This window comes from Argiope bruennichi, chromosome 3, assembly GCF_947563725.1.
Source record: "Argiope bruennichi chromosome 3, qqArgBrue1.1, whole genome shotgun sequence".
NCBI classification, from domain to species: Eukaryota; Metazoa; Arthropoda; class Arachnida; order Araneae; family Araneidae; genus Argiope; species Argiope bruennichi.
The window spans coordinates 11,791,055-11,810,471 of record NC_079153.1 but is presented as its reverse complement, the minus strand read 5'-3'; the positions used below and the strand labels follow the sequence as shown (position 1 = coordinate 11,810,471).

The 19,417-nt window shown below is 30.9% G+C and overlaps 1 protein-coding gene across 2 annotated transcripts in view; it reads right to left on the bottom strand.

The window, feature by feature from the left end:
* Positions 1-215: 215 nt before the first annotated feature.
* Positions 216-19,417, bottom strand: part of LOC129964042 (uncharacterized) — a 37,822-nt gene continuing 18,620 nt past the window's right edge. For both annotated transcript variants that reach the window (XM_056078710.1, XM_056078709.1), the window contains exons 2-8: positions 15,334-15,644; positions 11,720-11,833; positions 11,502-11,614; positions 9,469-9,614; positions 8,383-8,843; positions 5,981-6,117; positions 216-3,981 (exon numbers count right to left, since the gene is read on the bottom strand). In XM_056078710.1, the coding sequence (XP_055934685.1) occupies positions 2,875-3,981; positions 5,981-6,117; positions 8,383-8,843; positions 9,469-9,614; positions 11,502-11,614; positions 11,720-11,833; positions 15,334-15,628 (2,373 nt within the window). In that variant the 5' untranslated portion in view covers positions 15,629-15,644 and the 3' untranslated portion in view covers positions 216-2,874. The remainder of the gene's footprint in view (positions 3,982-5,980; positions 6,118-8,382; positions 8,844-9,468; positions 9,615-11,501; positions 11,615-11,719; positions 11,834-15,333; positions 15,645-19,417) is intronic.

Genomic DNA, 19,417 nt, shown 5'->3' with positions numbered 1-19,417 from the left:
AACTAAAGAGATAGTATCTGCACTATATCGAAAACTGATGTTCTGATTAGTATTGATTAAATTTCAAGCATTCAATAGTTTTTTTTATTGACGATATTATGGACAAAACCTTGTTGGTCCTTCTAGTTAGAAATATTTTAATGCATGTGAAAAATTGATATCTCTAAAAATAACTTTTTAAAAGAAATTAAATTACTATAAAAGAAGCTACACTATTCATGGACGGATTTTGATTTTAATAAACATTTCATAACTTCACATTTTTCACATAATAATAACAACACTTCTTTAAAATACCAACAGTTCCTCTGAGTCTCACCTTACTGATCTGTTCACTTGTATTTTGCACGAATCCATTTAAGAGTCAACAGCTTTTTTTTAAAAGTAGCACAACTGTGAAAAAGTGTTCGATTTCCCAGAACACTTAAGAAAACTAGATCAACGATGAAAAATTCGGTGAAAGCATTGGGCCCTTGATTTTCTTAAATACTTTAAGGAACTTACATGGTCCTTTAAACGACAAATTGATTTTTACCTCGTAATGATTAGTTCTGTAGTCCGAGAGATTTAAAGTTATTTTCCATTTCATTCATGCAAAGTGTCACATTTCAGTTCTAGAGTTCATATTTCAGAATCGGAAGTAGATTCGCATTTTTTTTTTTATAAAACAAATGATTTTTTATTGATGAAGCAATCAGTTGAATTATTTTTATGTAAATACACGTTTTACTTCTTTCTTTTTTTTAAGTTTCATTGTAATCAAAATCAAATAAAACGGGCAGTTTATTTATGATGATGCACAAAGTCCATTTCATCTTAAAGACTACATGTTCAAAAATAATTTTTAATTTTCTTCAGTTTATTTTCCTAAGAAACTCATCTTTCCAATATGAAGTTTAATGCGTAAATTGTATTAAAAAATTTCCGTAGAAACATTTTGAAAAAAGTATAAATTCAAACTGCGATTTAGGTTAATCAGTCCTATTAGCACAAGATACTCTCCGATATCTTCACGATGTTTTTTGATATTCTGAATGGCAAACAATATTGTGAGGATATCGTAACAATATGGACATTTCGAACTAATAGGGAAATTGTATAGAAATTTATGTTTGCTCAATATGATCAAATACATGTCTTTTTACTATAAAACACAAGCCAAACATAAAGAATCTATTTGTGCATCTAAGAATTCCAATAACTCTGTTTAAATGTTTATTCGTCACTATTTGAATTTCATGTAGCAGATTTTTTTTTCTATTATAAAGTCTGATTAATGTTTCTTGGCTGGAGTATTACAATCTTTCTTTATAAAGTTTTTTTGTTTAATTTTTTTTTTTAAATTGATGACAAATTTTAGTTGTGAGCTTGTTAAAAGCTATTGCAGGAGCTCTTCAAATGCACATATCTTGTAAAGAACAGCATTTCAGTAGTTTACAGTTTTTTTCCCGCTAAATCTTATATATTTTTTTTCATTGTAATTCTCTATTCCATTATTTATAGAATTTTGATAAAAATGTTTATGAGACAATAGAAGGATCAAATATGCTGTTATTATTCGATAATACAAAATGTAAAATCGCAATAAAGCACTGGAACTCTTGTTTTAAGGGAACATTTTGATTTCTGCTTTCATAGTTTTCGAGAAAAATTATTCTAGATAATTTTTTTGTCAGTTGTTAGCTAAATGAATGTTGATTATATAATATCTTTTAAAAAATATTCTAAGTAGTTGATATCACTTTTTTCACTTTTCACTTTTTTTTTTCTTTTAATTATTTATTTTATTGGAACATCACTGTTCTGAGAGAAATGTTGCCACATTTTAGTTTCAGAAGCTCTGTAATTAATAATTAAACTCCACTATTGTGTTGAATTTTTCAAAATTCATATAAATTATTCTTGCCAATGAGAAACGAAACTAGCTGATTTCTATCAGTCCAAAAGAATCAAGTTTAAATATTCTGATAATCAGAACAACTACGAATACTTAAATTACTCGGATTCGTAAGTTTTATGCTGGTTTCGCTGATGTGTACATCATTTAGAAACGATAAACTATTTCATTCTTTTTCTTTCTTCTTCTTCTTTTTTTTTTTGGTTGATATTTGTCAAGATACGTCTGTATTGTCTAACAAATTACAAAAAAAAAAAAAAAAATGTTTCCATTTTGCACAGATTTCTTCTTTCTTTTCCGTTAAAGTAATCGCGAATAACCAATAAAACTGAACAATCAAAGCTTATCTTAATTACGATTCTTTCTTGAAGGAAAGTTGAGTTTTATATAGAACTTCTTGTCTTTTTTTTTTTTTTTTTTTTTTCATTTCGTTCGAATTTTTTTCTTTGAAATCAGTGTCTATGTTTTGCATATTAATTTCAAATACTTTTAATATAAAATTATGTTTTTTTATGGATGTGTCATAATTTTTTTCATTTCACAAATGAAATTTCATTCACGATTTTAAAATGTCAGTTCATCGTTTCAAAAGGTGATTTTGCACATAATAAGCCATATTTAAAAGGGTAAAAATACCATATTATTTGCATAATGGATGTTATGCTGGCACAAAAAACATTGCTTAAGACAGAATTTGAAATGAAGGGCATTTTCAGCCCTCTAAAAATCTATAAATGTGTGTTAACGAAACGAGGAGGCAAATTTGCTGTCTCATTATCAAATAATATCCTCATATTTCTAACCTTTAAAATAAAGAATAAAGCCGTAAAAATGTATACAAGGAGAAAAAGGATAACAATCTTACGAACTTTGATATTCACCATTGTCTGACTTAGATCTGAACTTTGAAAAATGAATTTAAGCCATTCTTTCTTGATCGTTTTGGCCTAGGAGCCTTCCATTCCTCCAAGAGTGACCTACAAATGGGTCATTTTTCTGGGACGTGGAGATTCTTCTTCATCCCGGAAAACATCTACGATGTACCCGTCTTTGTCCGGATTGTAACCGTGATTGATGCTTTCGTAGATTGACAGATTCGGACTTCTCGATGAGGCGGAGGCGAATATCACTGGCTGCATGCTCACCTGGCCATGCTCCCTGGCAGCAGCTGATACGATCATGCGATAAATTTTGGGCAGGAAAACCACAACGAGAATTACGGTAGCCGTCGCTACAAGACCAAAGCAGATAACGAATTCATTCCAACGTGGTGGTAACAGAAAATATAGAAGGTACCAGACCAGCCATACCAAAGATGAAGCAATACTTCCGAAATGCAGGAGAAGGCCTTCCTTGTTGTTTCTACGACTACGGATACAGAAAGGTGAAATAATTAGCCAAACAAAGCATAGAAACATAGCATACGATAGATAGCTAATGGTCATCTTGGTGTGGATGACACATTTTGATCTTGAACGCTTGGTTTCTGAGCTCATTATCCAATAATAAGACGCCATTGCCACTTGAACAGCAAAAATGAAGGTAGACAGCATCGACTGCAAGAATCCGCTCACATGACTGTGAATACCATCCATTTCGGCAGCAATTATGAGGAAACAACGGGAAATTATAGGTGCCAACATACTAGCATAGGCAATTCCAACTACTGCGATTCTTCTAGAGCAGGTTGTGGTATCGTTGTGTAGAATAAATAGTGCTGTGCAGCAATAAGAAACTATGATGGCAATCAATACGATTACGTTTGTGACTTGATTTCCTTCTTCGAAATCATCCTTGCAGGATTTTGTGATCAGGTAGCCAGTAGTGAATAAAGCAATGATTGTGCCAACTCCCGATATAGTCAACAAAATTGTGACCCAGCTATCGTATCTCCAGTGATAAATGCTGTTTAGTAAGCTGTCCAAATCTGACTTCACCTTTATGTTTGCAAAGTTTTCGCATATCTCATGACAGTCTCGATGGCAAAGGAACTCTGGTATCTTGAACCATCCGGAACCAGTGAAGCGGAAGACGTTTAATAATTTCTTATCCCATATTAACCGACCGTTCTCGTAATGTCCAACCTGTGAAAAGTACGTAACATTTAGTTCAGTTTTATAAAAATGTGTGTCTCCTTACTGTTAAACAACATTTGAAAAGCTCTTGTTTTGTCTTAAATATCACACTCTAGATTTATTGGAAATCAAATAGTTTTGTTCTAAATTCATTTTTGATATTTGGATATAATATGACAAAATATAAGTTTCAATGATCTTTATCGTAATGTTAGTGTTTAATAAAATTTTTATCATTCATTATAGATATAAATATTTTTGTATTTCTTTCTCAATATTAATAGACAAAAATTATATTTAAATTTTTCGAAAATATTTTTACCTTTTGTTATATAACTAATATTGCTAAGCATGACACCAATATTTCTAAGTTTCAACTATTTAAGCCACAATTCACAAACATCTTCATACAAAAAAATTTCCGACTTACATTTTTTACATATTTATAAGAAAAAAATCTTCGAATCCCATATAGTCTGTCTTAATTACACTATTTTATAGTTTTCGCTAAAAATTTATTTTTCTTTATGGACCTTATACAATTTTTACCAATAAGTATTTGGAGCCCCATGCAAATGAGGATAACTGCGGTCCTGATCTACGTCACGCCTTCTGTACTTAAATATCGTGTAGGAAATAGGATTCGCATTAGTGCAAGATGCCACGAAATTCAGAGCTGTCTGATTTCGACCAAGGCGTAATTGTTGGATATCATAAAAATGACCGATCTTTAATAGACATATCTAGTGAGTTAAACATTCCAAAATCGATAGTGACTTTTGTGATTAAGAAGTGGAAAGTGAATGGTAATTTTCGGAATGTACCTAGAGCGCCAGACCCATGAAATTAAAATACAGAGACTGACAAGTGCTGTCAACAGAAATTCGGAAAAACCGTACCAAACCGATAGCTCCCATACTCTAGGAGTTCTACCAAGCACCCGAGACTGTTGTTTCGATAAATACCATCAACAAGGAAGCACATTTGCTTGGTTTCCGTGGTCATGTGTCCGCCCATAAGTCTTTGATTATAAAATCCAGCCGCACCGCTCCGTTGAGGTCGTGCAAGGCGCATCGAAATTGGACCATAGAGGAGTGATGAATCAAGGTTCAATCTTTACCAGTCGGATGGGAAAGTCTGGATTTGCCGTATGCATGGAGAACGCCTTTTGTCCAGAATGCATTGTGCCTACAGTAAAGTTTGGTGGATATTGAATTATGGTCCGGGATGTTTCTCGTGGTATGGATTGGGGCCTTGATTCCAATTGATGGTAAGCTCAACGCCAGCTCCTACTCCACTATTCTAGACAAGAATGTGCTTCCAACGCTGTGGCCATTTTACGGGTTGGATTATTGTTATTTCCAGGATGACAACGCCATTTGTCATGTTGCGAGGTTCAGCATAGATTGGTATGATGACAATGGGGTGAACCGATTGGACTAGCCTGCCCAAAGTCCAGACTTGAATCCTATAGAAAATCTATGGGACAAGTGGCATCTCCGAATTAAGGGGCGCAATAATCATCCAAAATCGTTGAAAGAACTTGAATGTCTTCTCCAAGTCGAGTGTAAAAGAAAATACCACTGTCCATCATTTAAAGATTTGTGGAAAACGTGTTCCGGAGTGTTAAAGACTGAATTTCTTAAGGTGGTGGCTCTACCAACTACTGAATATGAATAAATTGTGTTTCTCTCTTTTATCGCTCCAATTACTTATTGATAGATAGTGTATTTGTTAATAGACAATTTTGAAGACAAATACACAAAAAGTTTTATAATTACTTTTTAGTTTTATAGCAGCTACTTGATGTCTAACGCTTGTTATGCTATGTTTGCGCCCACGAACTGCATTTTTATGAAAATAAACTATTACAAGAATTTTAAATGGTTCTTCTTTGCCTCTTCATATCGCATTTCATGGGAGGAAATATACACATTAATAAATATGTGTGTTCGCAGTTATAAGTTTTTACATAAAATTATGAGAAATATACTCTTAAACAACTTACCTGCAATTCTTTCGGTCTTGAAAATTTTCCCATAGCATGTTGGTAAGTCCATATTTCGATCTCGTCTATTGTCCTGTTTTCTTCATTACTTATTTCAGCTGTCTTATTGATCACTGTGACATTGCCTAAATATCCATCTGATAAAAATTGGGGAATAATAAAAGCTTAAAAATAAATATTCAATTTATAGTTTTGTTGTTTTTAAACTTCTGTCTTTTATAAAACAACAAACATCTTATCAACAACAAACAAACAGTATTATCAAAATGTTTATATTTTGACAAGCTCGTTTTATAATTTGCATATTAAATTTTAAAGTAGATAAATGAAACATATTCAATTCTTGCCTTTATCTAATAAATGGCGCATAAATTAAATGTTGAACAATGAGCATCTAGATTAATCTTTCTTCACATCTTATTTTTATCAGTGTTATTAGAAATTCCTTTTCAGCTCATCTTTTAAACAGATTTACTTAGCTCATCTTTTAGTCAAAGTTAAGTTATATTTAAGAAAATTAATTTATAATTAAATTATTCGTAATATTAAGTAAATAATTAAAAGTGTCAGTAGATATAATTAGCAAAATATTATGATTTTGGTGTGAATAATTGCTTCAAGAATACGTTGCACTCCATTTTGATGGATTCAGTAAAAATGCTTCGCAATAACTTAAATAATTGAATTCTCAAAAAATGAATACCAAGGGAAAAAAGTTTTTATAGAATAAAATTAAAAATTAAACTTTTAGAAAACTAAAAAAAATAAACTTTTTATAAAAAAATTAAATTTTTCTTAATCAAAAAACTAATTAATAAATTATTGTTCTTTCAAATTTTAGCAATGATATCTCTTTTTATTATTAACAACATTAATTGCATTATTAATTGTGCAAATGTATCGAAATCCACAAAAAAAATTTTCGTAATTTGATTGCCTGTGTGCTGTATAGTTTACACAATGATTTCCAAACTTCTCAAGAAATGAATTCGGACTATTTGCTAAATTCATTTTTTTTCCAAAGGCCAAAATATTTTAACGAGCTGGATAAATTTAAATAAAACACATTTCAGGTGGCATAAAAATTTATTAAACAGATTTTAATAATTGTAACAATCAATAGAACTTATTGGCCATAAATATTTTCTCAAATACTGAAATTAAACTGGACACAGATACTCTCATTGTTTCCCCACATTCATTTTTACATAACACTCAGATTTTATGATAGTAATTGCCAATATCCTAATCTTCGTGAAAATAAGAAATAGCAAATATAATTCAAGTTCTCAGAACTTTAGCACTTATCAATGAAATTTCAGTTTATTCCACATTTCTATATTTCGTCTTTGTCATAAGATTCTCTTCTGGCGCAGTAAATCGAAATTGAATAATGCAATTACAAAGATATTGAACCACACAAATTTGTTACAATGGCCTAGTGGTGAGATCTCAGCTTGAGAACTGGAGGGTTTGAAACCGATTTCATGGAAAAATCACAGGTTACGCGCACACCACATACACCGGAGTAAATGCCCCACCACTGGCACTGCATATAAATTTGGACAGGAGAGGGGTACCTGTTTCGGAGTCATACATGTCATCTCAGCGCGATTCAAAATTACATAGTCCTTTTCAAAATAACTCTAGAGTTTTATATTGGTACAAATCGTCAATATAACTAAACTAAATCTAGGCAACTAAATAAATATTACCATTTTGAAAGTAATGGATATTCATTTAAAAATAAATTTCAGTTTATTCCACATTTCTCTATTTCGTCTTTAATGAATTGTCATAAGATTCTCTTCTTCTGATGAGTAAACTGAAAGGAAGTAATGGAATTAAAAAGATATTGAGCCATACAAATTTGAGTTATAATGGCCTAGTGGTGAGGTTTCAGCTTGAGAACTGGAGGGTTTGAAACTGATTCATCGAAAAATCATTGTTTACTAAGAGTCTGGCTCATGCTACGTACACGAAGATTAAATGTTCCACCTGTCGCATGGCGTGTACGTTTGGAGGGGTACTTGTTTTGGAGTCAAGCACTCATTTGACCATGATTCAAAGTTATATGGTCCTTTCCAAAATAGTTTTAGAGTTATATTGGTACAAGAGGTAAATATAATTAAACAAAACTAAATCTAGGCAAATTTATAGATATTGTCATTTTGAAAGTATTTCTTAAATCAAATGTTAAATTATTCTAAGTGTTTTTTAAAAATGTCATGACCTATGAAATTATATTAAAAACGCAAATAAAATTTTGAAAAAATAACTCATATATATAATCCCTATAAGGGTGTCGAGACTCCCCAAGGAACTGAGTATATCTAATAATGCAGACATTGTTATAAACTATTAAAGATATTTTTAAATAATTGAAACTAAATCTTACTCACTTTTTCTTACGTCATCCAACAATTTACTGACAGTCTCTTCGATGACACTCCACTGGGGATTTTGTGTCCTGAAATGATGGTTTTGGCACTGTATCTCATTGATATCGCTTCCGCTCGAGTTGTTGATGCATCCATTAATATAGTCGATGTAACTCTGGACTAGATTGAGACGGTTGATTTTTCCTCCAAATTCATAAGCTTCCACAGTTCCTTGGTCGATGCTCGGAATTCTTCCGACTGGCTTCCTGAACAAGATGCCTGGATGGTCTGACCCGAAAAGAACGCTCAGCGTCGAGTCTTTGGTGTCTAGACCAGCCATAAGCCAATATCGGATCGAACTGTTAGACAGGACTGAAATTTCGTATAGTTTTCGTAAGTCGATGTGGGATCCGAGAACTACGGCCACTTGGATTCCCGTAGCTGATATGTCTTGGAACTTCATTCGCAACAAAGTGTCTAATCTTTAGAAGAAAGAATACATTAGAATGCTAATAATACACATGGTATTATCCCAGTTGCATTGTATTATCAAGAAATTACTTTTAATTTATTTAAAACATCTATTTAAGATACAAGAAATAAGCCATTTTATAATTTACTAGAAAATTTAGAATATAAAAAATAGTTCGCTTTGTTTTTGACGCATTTTGAAAGGTGATAATGCTACCAATCAAATGTGCAAGTACGATTGGCTGATTTGATTTTGTAGTTCATTTGATTCTATTCCAAAAAATATTCTTAAAATTTGATCGATTCTGTTTTAGTTGCAAAAACTGTATTCACAAAGTAGATATATTATTCCATCCATACAAAAAGAACTTCAGCTCAAATCCACATAAAATCAAAAGGCAAAAAGAATTTATATGGTCATTTCTATTTATCGATAAGATGTACACGAATTTAATCTGCACTTTCTAAAATTCAAAGAATTCATTTACAGAAGTTTTCAAATTCTAAAATGTTTAAATTCTCCTCTCATAAGGACCTTTCAAATAAAATCTCCATCTTAAAATTTCCAAACACATTTGCATTAAATGTTTATAATATTAAAATGTAGTTGTTTGCTTTAAACACTTTTTCCTTTACCTTTCATCTGCTGTTAGAACAACGGAAAATGCAATGCAGATGTTCCGCTTGTCTGCTTCTACTCGGAATTCGTCTTCCAAGGTTTTAGTTGCAGAAAACACAGCAACCGAGAGCCACTTCAGATCCAGAAGGACTGTAGAAAGCGCCTGTCAAATAAAGAATTTATCATAGAATTTATTTAAAAAAATTCTAATAAATGAGGAAAATATTAGAATATATCATTTTCTAAAGGGAGGCTCGCCTATATATGTCTCGTCATATGATTTCTATAAATTTTTGATGTAATACACAATTGAATTTGTCCAGTTCTTTTCGTATACTCAAAAAAAAAAAAAAAAAAATAACATGAACCATTTTTGTGGCATTATTTTTAAATATTTGTTAGCTAACTTCAAACAGTTTCAGTAGAATAAGTGTTGAGGTTATTGATACATAAAAAATGCGCTGCCCAGGAAAAAAAAACAAAAAAACTCGCAGTTACAGTCTCTAGCAAGCAGTAACTGGGCAAAGACAATAAGATTTTTCCACATTTCCGAAGCACTTTGAGATGCTTTTCTTAAGCAATGCAACTGATGTGAGATTTCTAACCTAGTATAACGAATCTAAATTAAAGAGCAATGGAAGCTGAAAATTGAGAATAACTTTTTATCTCTGAGCTTTTTTCTTTACGTATTAGCTATTAAAAAACTTTCAGTACAAAAATGGTTCTTTTTGATGAGGCGATAATTCTAATAATTTAAATTTATTTTCTATCTCCAATCGTAAAATTCTGAAGAGAAAATAAAAATTTCTTTCTCCATCATCTGAATCCTACGGCCCATTTGTGAGTTGGAGCTAGAGTTTCAATTTGGTACATCACGTCCCTCTCCGCGTCGTAGCTATTCTTTGTTTTGCTAGGAACTTGCAGTAATCAGAAACTCAGCCATGACATAATGAACTCAATCTATTTTTAAGTTGTTATTGATTTGAAAGTATCAAATAATCCAACTCCATTATTGACTCCAAATTATCAACAATGCAATTAAACTTAATTATTTTGGAAGCATCAATAACTGATATTTTATTAATAAATTTTGGAACTTTTTCTATAATTACCAAAATCTGTTCATCAGCTATTCAATCTTGTAGATTTCCATGTACTGCCAACTTAAGCAAAAGCAAACTTTAGGCAAATTTTCAGGTAAAAATGAAGTAATTACAAGAACAGATAAAAATGCATTATGTGCATGGATCATAGATTAAAGAGTTAAATGATTTAACCTTCATAATGCAATTAAGCTAAATTACATTGGAAACACCGATAGCTCACATTTTGTTAATCAACTTTGGAGCTCTTTCTATAATCTCCAGAAGCGTAGAAATCTGTCCCACATCATTCACCCGCGATTGGATCTCCTAGATTTATATGTACTGTTAATTTAAGCGTAGGTAAACTGTGGGCAAATTTTCAGGTGAAAATAAAGTAATTACACTAACAGATAAACATGTATTATGAAAATGGATCATAGATTAAAGAGACAATTGATTCAACCTTTATAATGCAATTAACCTACATTACGTTGGAAACAAATAACTGACATTTTGATAATAAACTTTGGAACTCTTTCTATAATCCCCAGAAGAGTAGAAATCTGTTCACCAGCGATTCGATCTCTTAGATTTCCATGTTCTACCATAGACAAACTTTAGACAAATTTTCAGGTAAAAACGAAATAGTTATACTAACAAATAAACAAGCATTAAGAGCATGGATCACAGATTAAAGAGTCAAATGATTTAACCTTTATACCTCAATTAAATAATAATTACTTTAAAAACACCGATAGCTGACATTTTGTTGATAAATTTTGGAGCTCTTTCTATAATCCACAAAAGCGTAGAAACATGTTCATCTGTCTCGTAGAATTTCATGTACTGTTAACTTATGTATAGGAAACTGTAGGAAAATTTTCAGGTGAAAAGTGAAGAAATTGCAATAACAATTAAACTATTATGAACATAAATCCTAGATTAAAGAATCAACTTTAACAAACCTCGATTTCGTCACGCAAAGATGTTAATTCGAGTGGGAAGTAAGATATTTTCGACTTTTTCAGAAATCGCTCCATATCCACTTGGATTCTCGGATTCATGGGCCCAATGACACCTGTACAGGCACGAAGAAGAAAAATTGTTTTATATTCAGTAACGATGAGCAATTTAATTAATTTATCAATACTATTAGAAAAAGATAGAACTTTTTTTTTAATACCTAAATAAGGTGACGCTGCACAGTCTGTTTTGCCTTCCTCCACTTTCCTTAGAGCATCCACTAAATGAATCAAAGAACTCGATGGGTTACTACAGGTATCGTAGATATCGAATCCTAGAAAAGACAATACAGAATTAAATAGCTATTTTGTAGATGTAATCATATAATTTTATTTGGATCCCTTCAAATACAATGACTCGTGGATCGAATTTGAATCTGGAATGATGTTATAATAGAATTCCTTTAAATGACAAATTCTCTTGAAGGAAGTTCAGTATCTGAAGAATCCATATGTTCTAAAAATGATTTAAAATTACAGTAAAATTTCTAAATAGGATGCATTAACTAGTTAGGAAAAAATAAATTAATCGCCTTGATGTTCAGCTGCCCGCCAACTATATAAATAATATTAATATGATCATGTAAATTAACTTTAATAAACTGCATCATAACAAAAGAAAGTGTTAGTTTAAATTTTTCCACAGTAAACGTTGAGCATTATGATTGATTAATATTGTCTTCAAATTGGCGAAATCAATCCAGTTATTATAGCTGTGTCTCTAAAAAATTTGCATATTTCTCGAAATTTTTAAAATGTGGATGGAGGGGCCCCTTGATGATGTATTTAGAAGTCAAAATGTTTCATAGGAAATAAAAATGGGTGAAATCGGTCCTGCGAATGTGGAACATTACCAATGTTTCTATATATAAAGAATACACAGTTCTGTTAAAAATTTTCCGAAAATGAAGAGTGATGGATGACATGTGATTATTGATGACGTATCTAGAGGTCAAGAACATTCATATGAAATAAAATGTTTCCAAATCGGCTCAATATTTGTGGTTATGGGACTGAATTGCCACTTTTCTTCCACAGAGAATGTATAGTAATGTATTCTTTTTTTAAAAATTCTCTCACAAATGGATAGTAGTAGGAATCATGAGTTCACCAATGACATTTCTAAAACTCATGAACTTTCGCATGAAACAAAAACAGGTGAAAATGAACCAGATGTTGGAGTTCAGTATATAGATTGCAATGCTACAGAATTAAATAAATATTTTGTTATTGTGGCTTTTAATTAGGATGTTTATTTACATTTCTTTTTCTTTTTGAAAAAAATTATTTATTTTTATTGACAAGTGATGAACATTTTTTACTATTGTAGTTATTACTATGATGCTAAATGTCATTCTTCGTGATAGTTACTCAGTGCGTAAAAGCATTAACTATTTTTCGCTACATTCCAGCATTAACTATAATGTGGAAGAGTGTGGTTATTCCTCTAGTTAGGTCAATTACTGGCCAAAATTAAGAGATCAGCTTAAATAGCAATAATTTCAAATTGTATGTTATTCTAACAAATTTAATTATGTCAGGTTACAACATGTGGAAAAAAAGATACTTTTTGCCTTAATTTTTCTGGATTAGGTTTTATAGTTTCTCTCAGCTGTGTTATTTATTTATTTACAAGTAAGCATCTATACTCGGTAAGGCAACCTTGAATTTATATTTGGAAACATTGTCATCACATTAACTAAAAAGATGTTTAGTAAATGAAGAAATGGAATTAATAAACACGCTCCCAGTGTTATCCATTGATATATTTAAAATTAGCATAATAGCCTTGCTATTTCAGTTTTGATCAACTCGATTCAGAAGCGAATTCTTCAATAACTGAGTAAGAAAACGAAAAGATGTTAAAATGAATAATTTAAATTAAAATTAGACAGTATAAAGTAACAAATTAATATTTAAATGCTGCTGCTTATATATGAACTTCAACAATTTTTTTTAATAATTTTCAAACTTTAACTTTATGATTTTAAACCTCTGTGAAATTTGTAAATTAAGCAATGTCACATTACAATTCGATTAATGATAGCAATCTCATGTATATAGAATTTGAAACTTTTCTTTTCTGACCATAGTTTTTAGAAATTTAAAAAATATGAATTATAATTTTCACTGGAGGATGTATTTGCTAAGTAGAAGCTCTTGTATTTGCTATGTCTTTGAAAGATGATATAATCTGATTATTTACATTTAATATTGACATAGTGTTAGAGAAAAAAGTGCCTGTAGCTTTTTAAATTTTTTTCCTAAGTTCTCGTCTTGAAATAGAAGCTTTTAGGGTTGCAACAAATTTTCGCCACGACATTCAACGACTATATCGTTGAATATGCCGTGACTCTGCTTTGGTTCTTTTGTATGTAATTAAATTTTCGGTTGTGGGATATCTGCAAAATTTGCCCCATGCTTTCCTTTGTTCCTTAGGGCTTGTTGACACTCACTATTCCACCATAGAAAATTAGCTTTCTTTGAATTATCGAAAGCATGGCACGGTTTTAATTCGTCTGAGAATCGGTCACACTAGATTCACGCACATAGACATCTATTATTAAATGATCAATTAGCGATATGTCCACATTGTGACTGTTTATCATATCTTTATTGAATGCCCATATTTTAATGCCCATAATTTACTTCAAAACAACAGCAGTGACTTTGCCATTGTTGCTGGCCAGAGATCCACATGAGAACCTTTTTCTCTTTTTAAAATCTATAGGTTTTTGTTCCTTAATTTGAACTAACTATTACGGCTTCGTTATGACTTTTTGTAATTTATCATCGTTTTACCAATGCTTATTTTTGTATCACTTTTATAGAAACTGTTTTTTATTAAACTGTGAATTCGAAATAAACTTGTTTGGCGCAGTATAACCATCATTAGTTCTTGTGCCATAAAACCTCAAACCAACCAATCAGCCAACTGAATTCTATATTTATAAGGAAACATACTACATTTCAATATTTCTCCTCGCTTTCTCCTCTTTCTGATTCAAGAGCATAGCGAAATAAGGTCATTGTCGCAACATTCTGCCAGGTCAAATCCTTGCTTTCTAAACTCGGAAAACCAGCTTTGTTGTTTTCAATATATTTTGCTTCAGGATAAATATCGGGCGGAACATTGGGATATGATTTGATTTTTTAAGTTCTGTTTCTTGATGGCTAGCAAATTTTCTGTTTTTCTTTTTTTTTTTTTATCGGTTATTGATTAAAGATGCCAAAATCTTTACCAAGGAGCCAAAATATGGTGCAAAAGAGTAGGAAGAATTTTTTTATATTTTAGCTTCCTTTTGTAACTAGCTTGTTCACCCCGAATTTTGGCTTTCGTGGCTGTTAAACTATTAATATGGAATTCATTTATTTAAAATTTCACCTTATTATTTTATAAAACTAAAAAAAATAAATTTAATGAGGGCCATCTATTAAAAATCACTGTACGTTCAAATAAAAGGAATGCATATATGTATTTTTTCTGCATTTTTTTTTTCATTCTGGTGAAATTATTTTATGAATTTGAGAAACTTAATTAAAATTACAATTAAGAATTAAAATTACAATTTCGGCATCTAACAATCTAATTTCCCTACCTTTTTCATACTTTTAAGTTAATGGTCAAAATTTAATCAGATTCCCTAATTTCAAACCAACTTATTGATTTTTAATTAATTTTTTCTTTCTTTCTCGATTTCAAAGATTTTTCTTTGCAAATCCTCGGTATCATGCTAATTCTGAAAGTATTTTTCTTTCTTTTTCGAAAATTTACCTATATCAGTTCCATTCGCTTCTAATGCCATCAATTGGTTTTCCAAGACCCCTATAGTCATCATCACTTGTTCCATTCCGCCACGCCTCAGCAGCTGGCAATTATCCCCTTCATGGACATCGAAGAGGCCTATCACGTGCACTGGCCTATCCCCACCTGCTTTGCGGTGGGCCACAGGCTGTGAGATGGGCGCCAATGATTCATCCCCACAGGTGGGAGACGGAGGCTTATTGTCTTCAGATGCTGCTGTCAAGGGTGTCAACAAAAGGAGGAGGGAGAGGACTCTAGACCACATGTTGCATATTTTGGTCCTGTGGAAGATGCAAAGAAAAATGCATTGGAATATAGGTGAAAAATATATTAATTAATTAATATATAGCGGTTTCTAAGAAATTTTTAAAAATAATTTTTAAAAGTTTATTAAAATTATACATTTTAATCTTACATTAAAAGTGGGATACATTTGCTTCTTATATCATTTCTGTTTTTTTTTAACTTGCTTTGAATAATTTAATGATTAATTTGCTTATAATGTATTTATCTTGATTCATAGATAAAAGAAATCTTAATTAAACCTTATGTTTTTATATCTCTATCTCTAACAATAATAAAAGCGAACTGTGTGAGTTTTGATGCTCTGAAGGCCTTGATCTTATTTGATTTAGAACTACCAAATTTGATACAAATATAGTTTTAAAAATGCAAATGTGTATCTCGGAGTGATCTTTTACAATTCTATATTAGAATGTTAATAAAATTTATGGAGCAATATTTTGACCCTTTCCCAGAATAAAACTCAAAAATATTCTGAAATAATTTTTGCATCATTTTAAAATTCAAAAAATTTTCTTCGTAGTGATATCAATTTAAATGTCTTGCAAATTTTTTTTCTGAATTGTGATAATTATATATATATACATATACATATATACATATATATATATATATATATATATATATATATATATATATATATATATATATATATATATATATATATATATATATATATATATATATATATATATATATATATATATATATATATATATATATATATAATGATATTTTAAACTCTAATTTTAATTAAATTAATTTCCAAGATTTTATCTTAATTTAACCCATAGTAACTTCATTCTAAAAATATTCTCTTATTTCGTGATCCAATTCCACTTTCTCTACTTAATTAATTCAAGAGAAGCTTTATAAAATTGCTTAGTCAGCTAAACGCCGATACTTTCACACGCTCAGCGTGAAGGGGTAAAAATGTCCAGTAAGCACATTCTTTCTTAAAAGATCCCTGTGTTTCCCTTACATGTGATTGACATGCGTCAGAAATTCCTATCAGAATCTTAATAATATATTAGCACATTGAAGAAGTATTTTCCCTATCAAAATCTAAGGTTATATAAGGCGAGGGATAATTTATTTTGTCCTTTTTCCCCACTTCCGCTTTTGGCCGCGCTGTGTCGGACGCGCAATGTCTGCGTCTTTGCTTGTAAATAATTATGCTTTTCCGTTGGATTAAAAAGAATTTAAAAATGTAAAAAGTCTCTTCACTGTCTTCAAACTGCATCATGCTTCACAACAAGTAATGTTACATATTAAATAGCCGACAGGATCCTGAAAATAATATTATATATATATATATATATATATATATATATATATATTAAAATCTAATTTAAACTTAATTCATTTCCTAATTCTTAGCTCAATTCAGCACATATCAACTTCATTCTAAAATATTGTCTTATTTCCTGATCCCATTCCACTTTTTCTATTTAATTAATTCAACACGAGTTCCAAAATTGCTGAATCGGCTAAAAACCGACAAGTTCCCTCATTCCGAGTGAAGGGCTAAAAACTGCCCAGCCAAGCACATTCTTTTTAAAAGATCCCTGTGATTCCCTTGCCTGTGATCGACACGTGTTGGAAATTCTTATTAAAATCTTACAGTTTATATTCACAGGGATAAAATTTTCATTAACTTTTCCTTATTTCGTCTTGTGTCGTTCTGTGTTGTGCTCATCGCTTCTGCTTGTGCAAAAAATCGCGCCTCCCAGGATAGAAATGAAACAAAGTTAAAAATATCTTTTCTGTCTTCGGCCACGATTCTGCTACAAAATTGAAATGTTTACATATATATATATATAAATTTGCTAAATTTTCAACGATAGACTTAAATATCGCAATGAAACTGAAACAGTTTTCATTGCTTTATGAAACATTTCACGCTGAAAGTAAAGGGGGGGGGAGATTTGATTTATTACCTGCGTAGTTCATATGAAGAATCAGAAGGTGAAATTACATTATCACGAAGGTCAAAGATAAATTACCCTGACAGCTACATTTTAATTGGGGCTATGATAAAATAAAATGCTTTTAAAGTCTACCACAATTTAATGAATCACTTCAGAATATAATCTTGGATAATTTGTTCTACTTTGGTGCCTTTTGGCTGACAGTTAAAAATTAATTGGCCCCTATGCAATTAAAATTACTTTATTTAGAAGATCATGAATAACTAGTGTGCAAAAGAAATTTGGCTGAATTTGAAATCAACCAATATTACCAGGAATCCCCAACTCTAGCAAGCTCGTATGTCACACATAGGAGGATTGAAATGTGCAAACTTGTAAAATTCCATACTTAAGTTCAGTTTCAAATTTTGAGTCATCGTGTTCACAGCCCTATCGAAGGAAAGTCAAAAATGATAATTTTTAAAAGCTTTTACAAAAAAACTTTGAAAATCATAAAATACCGGAAGATAATTTTTTTGATCATTTAAAAGATTGAGAACCTCCTCGTTTTGCATATCAATGTTCATTTGAAGAAAAAAATGAGTATTTATAATCAAAATATCTGTCCTCTGTTACTTTTTATAAACAAAAAATAACACAAAAAAGGCAAAGAGTTCTGGAGACTTGTTTACATTTGAAATTGGCTATAATCATTTATATATTCATTTTAAAGACCTTTTTATTACTATAAATATTTGTTGAGCTTTTAATTAGTTTTAACCTTTCGTATTTATCAATTCTTATACAATAAAACACTGTTAATTCGTCTTTCATGCGACTGAGGTAAATCAACCTATAAATAAAAAGCATATAATTTAAACTAGCCGCCTTTGGCGATTAGTTTGTTTACTCGTATTATTGATTTTTCAGACTGATAAATGATTAACAGGAAATACATTAAAAAACGTTTTATCTTGTTATTTGATAGTCCGAAAAAAAATCTAGTTGAATCTGTTTGCTTTAAAATAAAAAGTATATCGATTATGAAATAAAAGCGGAAGAGAAAATACTACTAAATCCCATTAAGAGGTGAGACGCGGAACGATGAGTGCATTCCCTTTGACCTTGGATTTCCTCTATTAGATACTAGTAAATGTAAACATCTCCTCCTTTCATCTTTTCTTTCACCCCCATTTTGACGGATTGAACCCACCCTAACGCATGCGCAAAAGCGCGAAGGGTTTTATAATCCGTTGCTGAACAGTATTTAGAAACATTGTTAATGTGAGTTTACACTCAACCAGTTACAAGATTCTAGTTAGATCACACATGAGCAGAAGTTCTTGTCTCGATGGGACAATAACTTGCTATTGCACAGTTTCTACGCAAGCGTGATCTTACTGTATGGATTGTAGTTGGCTGAATGTAAATCGTACATTACAGACAGTGTATCAAAGTGAATTAAAAATTTCCTAAAATTAAGGGAAGAAATTATACATAAATGAATTTGATATTATTAAGAAAATTATTTGTTTAGTCTTAAGATAATACAAAGACTATTTATGGAAAATAATTGTTTTCGAAGATATGAGCATCCATTTCCGCATGCAAATCATAACGATTATCAATCTGGCGACGGTTAAACCTACTTTTGCGCTCGATTACATTTTCTCTTTGACCCCTAATTCTTGCTTTCTTGTACTTTCTTCCTTCCTCTATCCGAATGTGCTTTTTGGTGATACGGCGAAACATATCTAGAAAATTTATAATAAGGGTTTGCAATTCCATTCATTAACTAAATGAAGCGTTGTTTTCGATGTAACTGTAAAAACGTTCATGAA